Here is a 6331-nt window from a genome sequence, read left to right as displayed (position 1 = left end):
CTTTTTTAAGAAGAGTTAAAAGTTTCCTCCGAAATATAGCTTGAAGCAATTCGAAGCATTTTATTATTAGACCGCGGTGCATAAATCAGCCATGTGAAGGGGTGAAGGCACCATTTAGTGGCCGCCATAACATTGGTGACAATCTTCCACAAATAGCATGTAATAATAATAAGAGATTCCCACCAGCATTTTAACCATTTTTTAACTCATGAACTTGTCCTGAAAAAGAATCAGTGATGATCAACTACCAAAGTAGTAGTATCCCAACCCCATGCATTTGTGAATTGGGATCATATCCCCGCCAACCACATTTACTCATCAAGTAGAGAAACAATTTACTCGCCGCCAAAGTTCACTCTCAACTCTGCATCAAAACCGAAGAACAGAAACTATATATAATGCATGCACTACAATTCATTCTTCAACACAGAAAAGAGACAAAGCATAAATTATTAAAACATACTAGCTAGCTAGCTTGTCTTAAAAATGGCTCACAAAGCTTCCTCTTATTTCATTGCACTTATTCTCATATCCAACATCCTTCTTTTCTCTGTTTCTGCACGCACCATTGCTGTGAATCCCAACAATGATGACAAGAAATTCTTGTTCAAGTCTCATGGAGGAGTGCACATTCCTGGCTTTGGACCAGTGAGATTTCCACCTCTTGGGGCTATACCAAATAATCCATTCACCCGGGGCATTGGAGGTGGAGGAGCCGGCGCAGGAGCAGGACCAACTGGCCGCAGTTATGTTCCCGGTGGCGATGACACCTTTGTACCAAACCCCGGATTCGAGGTTCCAGTTCCCGGTGGCAGTGGTGGCAGAATTCCAGGCTCAGTTCATCCATGAGTTTCAGTCATGCATTAGTGCAATAGCTAAAGTAGTTTATTTGTAATGGTGTCACTGTTCTTATGGTTTGATTAAGATTTCCCGTTTTGTTTCCTTCTTTTTGTGTGCGCTTTCTACAAATAAATATGTGTGCTTGTAACACACTGGCTTCTACTTGGTTTGGACACTAAGGAGTAAGGACCGCTCTGCTACATCTTTTGTGGTTTTTTCTTGTAATCTATATATTTTTTGTTGTTTAATTATTAGTCAATACTCTATATGTGGCAAGAATTTGGGTAATTAACACGCATGCTATATCTAAAAAAAATTTGGAATAAACTATCCTCTTTGGTTATAAAAGACTCAGATTCTGATAGTTCTAATCATAAAAGATGTAAACTAACTCTATATTCAGAAAAGATTGGGCTAATTCAACAAATTATTCAAAATAGATAGTTCATTAGGTAATTTTATCCAACGTTGATCCAATCTTTGATAGGTATCAAGTTAGTTTATATTTGTCATAGTCAACATGATCTGTGCTTTAATTTTTCGTTATTAGAAATGGTAACTTGCTCAAGAATTAGTAAAGAGTGATGCACTCTTTATTATAAACAAATCTTAATCATCAATTTTATTCTATTTAATATTAATGATTTAAACTTAGAGCTTAAAATTTAGTGTTTAAAATTTAATGTTAAAATCTAGAGTTTAAAATTCAAAAAATACTGCACTTCTTACTTTCTCTAGAACACTTTAGCATTCACATAAGAATATATATTTACTTAGTATAACATTTATCATAAATTAATGCAAACTAATTGACCAAAAATTAATGCAGACTTCATATTTAAGCAACAAATCACACTGAACTAATGTTGGCAATCACAACAAACTGATACCAAGCAGGAGATAATAATCAATCCCCTTGAAACTGAACATTGAAACACATCACAGACCTTTCAAACCTCCAATTTCACTCTTAAAAACAAACCTAACTGTCCATAAATGATACATTATAAATAAATGCATGAAGGAATAACAACTATGGGATTATGGGAACAAATTCATTTATTTTTCCTCAGCATCTCACATCATCCTGAAAGACAGAAAATGATGCACTTAAATCCTTAGTAGCTGTACCATCAACATGCAATAGGCTGAAGTAACACAAGGGTCTATCACATGCAAAGAATTAGTTTGGGGGCCCCCACATATCAACGAGAAAATTGAAAAAATAGACATAATTCACAATATATTCCGAAGTTTTGGCCCTCTCCCCTTTGAAAGATATTGAGACACTAGTTAGCACCATTAAGCAAGTTTGTCCTTTGATCCAGAGACCAGAATATCAGCATTTTTCAAAAGGAGTCCCTCATTCCAATATTTATGAGGCAAAAAAGAATGATTATTTTGCTGTCACAATCAATTTTGCATCTCTAAAACCAACCTTTTAGCCGTCACACTCTCATCATTCTATAAGAGTAGAAGATGATACTAATAAATAGAAAATTTTATAGCTATATTGACTTACTGAAGCTAGATGTGATAAGGGATCAAATGTAACTCAAAACTACATTCATCTGATTTAGTTGTCATCCTTCTGTATCATGGCCAAGGCAGAAGATGATACCAAACAGAAAATGTTATAGCTACATTGTCTTACTATACTACAGTTAAATGTGACAAGAATTCAACTATGAAAATATGGTACTCCAGATTAAAATTTTCTTAACACAGAGAAAAGATGACACATTCAAGTATTAAATGAAAGGAAATGTAACTAGTTCATTTTTCATAGTTATACACCGTGTTGACATCTAGTTCATCAACTCCACAAGATTGAGTTAGGTATTCATAGGACAAATAAATCGGATCAAACTTCTCTAAAGTGAGAAAATTGACAAAGTGATTAAGTGAAGGGTAAATCATTCTTAAATTAAGAAAGTAGGGTTTAGGAGTTACAAATTCAATAGTGATTAATCACTTACTTTATAACTTTACTAATCTCCTCACTTTAGAGGATCTAAATTCAAATCGAATTATAGATGTCCAAGTAACACAACTCTTAGATGAAAAGAGAGATTAGTCTGCTGTAAGAATCAAAATCAATTTGGATTTCTATAACCAACCCCTTTATATTTTGATACTGATTTTAGCTGTCACACATTGTCATCCTTGATTATCATAGCCAAGGGAGAAGATGATACAAAAACACTAAATAGAAAAATGTTATAGGTATTTTAGCTACATTGTTTTAGTAGAATTGAATGTGAGGAGGGATCAAATGTAACTCACAAAATATAATCAACTATGCAAAATTTGGGATTCTAGAGCAAAACTTTCTAAGTAAAGAATAGGATGATACATTCAAGAAAAACATGGTAGAGTCTGATAAACCAAAACCGACACCTGCCATGGCATTGCAGCTTGGAACCAGATCTGCCATAGGGCATGTCAAATAGAAAATATCCTGCACCAAAGAAAAGAAAAGAAAATCAGCAAAATAATAATAATTAATACAACTACCAAAAATTACATCCAATGATTTCCATGATACAACATTATGTACATAAATAATAACAAGAAAAAGCAACGTAGGTCACGATTGCATAAAATTATTAATTAAATCAAAGATGAGAATACAAGTAAACCAAGAGATCAAGGAAATGCTGCAAATGCTTCTTAAGACATGAACATAGAACATATGAAGCATCTAATTAACGAGTAAAGTTGATACCTGATGCATTGTGTTATTTATTTATTTTATTTCGAATCAGGATTCAAATGCCGATAAACTTGTAGATGATGAAGCATAAGAAACAGATGAAAATGAAGATGAAAAGGTAATCAACGAAGACGAAGAAGCCCGTAGAGCCATGGTTCCTGTTGTTCTTCTTGATTCTGGGATCGTCATTTTCTTTGAGCTTCGCCATTGCTTTCGAATTGTAGCAGCTTTGAATCTTCTTGACGAATGAGGATCTCTCTTATTTAGTTTTTGGATTGGTCTTTCTTTTCTTGGGTCGAACTTCAGTTTTTTTTTTTTTTTTTGTCGATGTCGAACTTCAGTTTTTGGGTGATATTTTTAGACTGCACGTTTTGGGTTTGGATGAGCCCTTGTATATTTCCTGCTCGAACGCAAACCCCAAAAAAAAAAAATGTAGGAGCATGCGTGCCTTTGAATCAACTTGGGATAGACTATAGACAAGCGATCAACTGATTTCTCAATCATGAAGGCAAAGTCTCTGGTATGGATGAGAAAAAACATCCATACGTATGGATAAAAGGTGTCCGTATTCATTATTCAACGCGTGTCATATTAGATGTCTTGGGAATTGAGCATGTGAAGCCACTATGCTAAAATTGTCAGGGTTGAGAAGTACTTTTTAGAATTGATCTTGTCATATCCGATGGATTAATGTGGTTTAATTAGTTGTTAACGAAACAATTTAGTTAAACATTATTATGGAGTTGGGTTTGTTGGACCAATTAATTTTACGTACTGTCTTGGGTCGTGCATGATGAACTTTAAACAAAGTGTACTTTTTTTTAGCAACCTAAGATCTAAAAGACTAAAACCAATGAAATGGAGGTTCATTAATAAAGAAAATATTTTTTGATAAAAAAAAGAAAGAAATTTTTTACTTCCACTAATAGGGAAGGGAAGGATTTTTAGAGAATCCTAGACCTTCAATTATGTTATGTGATTAAGTTAACATTGTAACTCATACTCCTTGAAATTTGTTATTTGTTTATTTTAAACTTTTTAAAGTAATATTATTAAAATGATTAATTTTTTACAATAATTAAAAATATTATTAAACAGTTAATATTATTAATTAATTAAAATAATTAGGAATTAATATATTTATTAATTTTAATAGTTAATAATATAATAATTTTATAACAGTTAATATTATTATTAGCGTAAATTTTCTATGATAGAAACTATGGGGAAAGGGTTTTGGGTCGGGGTTGGGATTAGGATTTGGGTAGGTTTTTTGGGCTTAGCCCAAGACAAAAAAAGTAGTGAAACAAAAGTGATTATTTTCACTAATATCATAATATGTTAGAATAATTTAAAATTTAATTTAAAATAAATAAATAAAGCACTACAGTATCAACAACTGAACTGGTAATTATTTTTTCTAATAAAATATTATTTATACTTAAATTAAAAAAAAAACCATGAATGAAGCACTGCAAGAAGAGAACAAAAATGAAGCCATTAGGCAGCAAAAAAAAAAAAAAGAAAACGAATCAGAAATTGTTAAATTAAATTTCAAATTATTCTAGTAGGGTTTTCAGTTTCACTGACATGGTTCACTTGTTTTAAAAAAAAAAGAACTATGTTAGTGAAACTGAAAACCCTACCAGAATAATTTGAAATTTAATTTAAAAATTTTTCATTCGTTTTTTTCTTTTTTTGCTGCCTAATGGCTTCATTCTTGTTCTTTTCCTGCAGTGCTTCATTCATGATTTTTTTAATTTAGGTATAAAAAATATTTTATTAGAAAAAAAATTACCAGTTCAATTATTTATACTGGAGTGCTTTATTTATTTATTTTAAATTAAATTTTAAATTATTCTAACATATTATGATATTAGTGAAAATAATTACTTTTGTTTCACTATTTTTTTGTCTTGGGCTAAACCCAGAAAACCCTACCCGAATCCTAATCCCAACCTCCCTAACCTAAAACCCCTTCCTTATCGTTTCTATCATAGAAAACTCGCGCTAATAATAATATTAATTGTTATAAAATTATTATATTATTAACTGATTATTAACAGTTATAATATTATTATATTAATTATTGCAACAGGTTAATTATTTTAATAATATTTGTTCATACCCTATTCCAACACTAAGGTCCAGGTTTAAATAAAATGCCCAATCCAAAGATTGACCCTCACTCGACACCAACCTTCTCTTAAGAAGTCGGATCAAACGACGACTTGCTCTAAGGAAGTCGGGAGTGAAGATTAGCTGGCAGATAATCCTTATTCAAATAAATAACTGCCCCTAAAATCTCTCAACCCACTTCCAGGAGCCATATCTCAACTTCCCTAAGATAAAGGGACGGTTATCCTCCTTAAAAAGTGGAACTACTTCAACGATGGTTATTAGTTCGCCACTACAAATACACTGACACCCCTCAGGTATCTCTGAGTTCCAATACTCTCTAAACTTACTTAGACCCTTGCTGACTTAAGCATCGGAATGTCTTTGCAGGTACCATCCCCCATTCTTTCACAACACACAAGTCGGATGGAGGTTCCCAGACGCAAACCTGGTCAGAGGCTCCCTCCATCAGACGATTGGGTCAACCCAACGAAGTCTAGTCCATTAATCTTTGGTTATCCAACGTAACAATATTATTGTAAAAAATTAATAAATATATTAATTCCTAATTATTTCAATTAATTAATAATATTAACTGTTTAATAATATTTTTAATTATTGTAAAAAATTAACCATTTTAATAATATTACTTTAAAA

The 6331-nt window shown here is 32.1% G+C and overlaps 1 protein-coding gene and 1 long non-coding RNA gene across 2 annotated transcripts; one reads left to right on the top strand and one right to left on the bottom strand.

Annotated features, from left to right (window-relative positions):
* The first annotated feature begins 408 nt into the window (after positions 1-408).
* Positions 409-1088, top strand: LOC112735808 (uncharacterized). Its single transcript, XM_025785297.3, has one exon. It carries the CDS (start codon positions 487-489, stop codon positions 847-849), a length of 363 nt encoding a protein of 120 aa, XP_025641082.1. The 5' UTR covers positions 409-486; the 3' UTR covers positions 850-1088.
* A 1834-nt stretch (positions 1089-2922) lies between these two features.
* LOC112737629 (uncharacterized) lies at positions 2923-3920 on the bottom strand. Its single transcript, XR_003169038.2, has 2 exons — positions 3569-3920; positions 2923-3301 (listed from the first exon to the last, which is right to left on the bottom strand). It is a non-coding gene; the product is annotated as an uncharacterized lncRNA (long non-coding RNA).
* Between the last annotated feature and the right edge of the window lie 2411 nt (positions 3921-6331).

The sequence above is a fragment of the Arachis hypogaea genome, chromosome 13 (assembly GCF_003086295.3).
Source record: "Arachis hypogaea cultivar Tifrunner chromosome 13, arahy.Tifrunner.gnm2.J5K5, whole genome shotgun sequence".
In the NCBI taxonomy this organism is placed as follows: Eukaryota; Viridiplantae; Streptophyta; class Magnoliopsida; order Fabales; family Fabaceae; genus Arachis; species Arachis hypogaea.
Note: the sequence above shows the minus strand (reverse complement) of the source record. Positions and strands in the feature narration are given on the sequence as shown.

Bases quoted from the DNA above. Each gene is read 5' to 3' on its own strand.
- LOC112735808 (XM_025785297.3), top strand. From the start codon at position 487: ATGGCTCACAAAGCTTCCTCTTATTTCATTGCACTTATTCTCATATCC.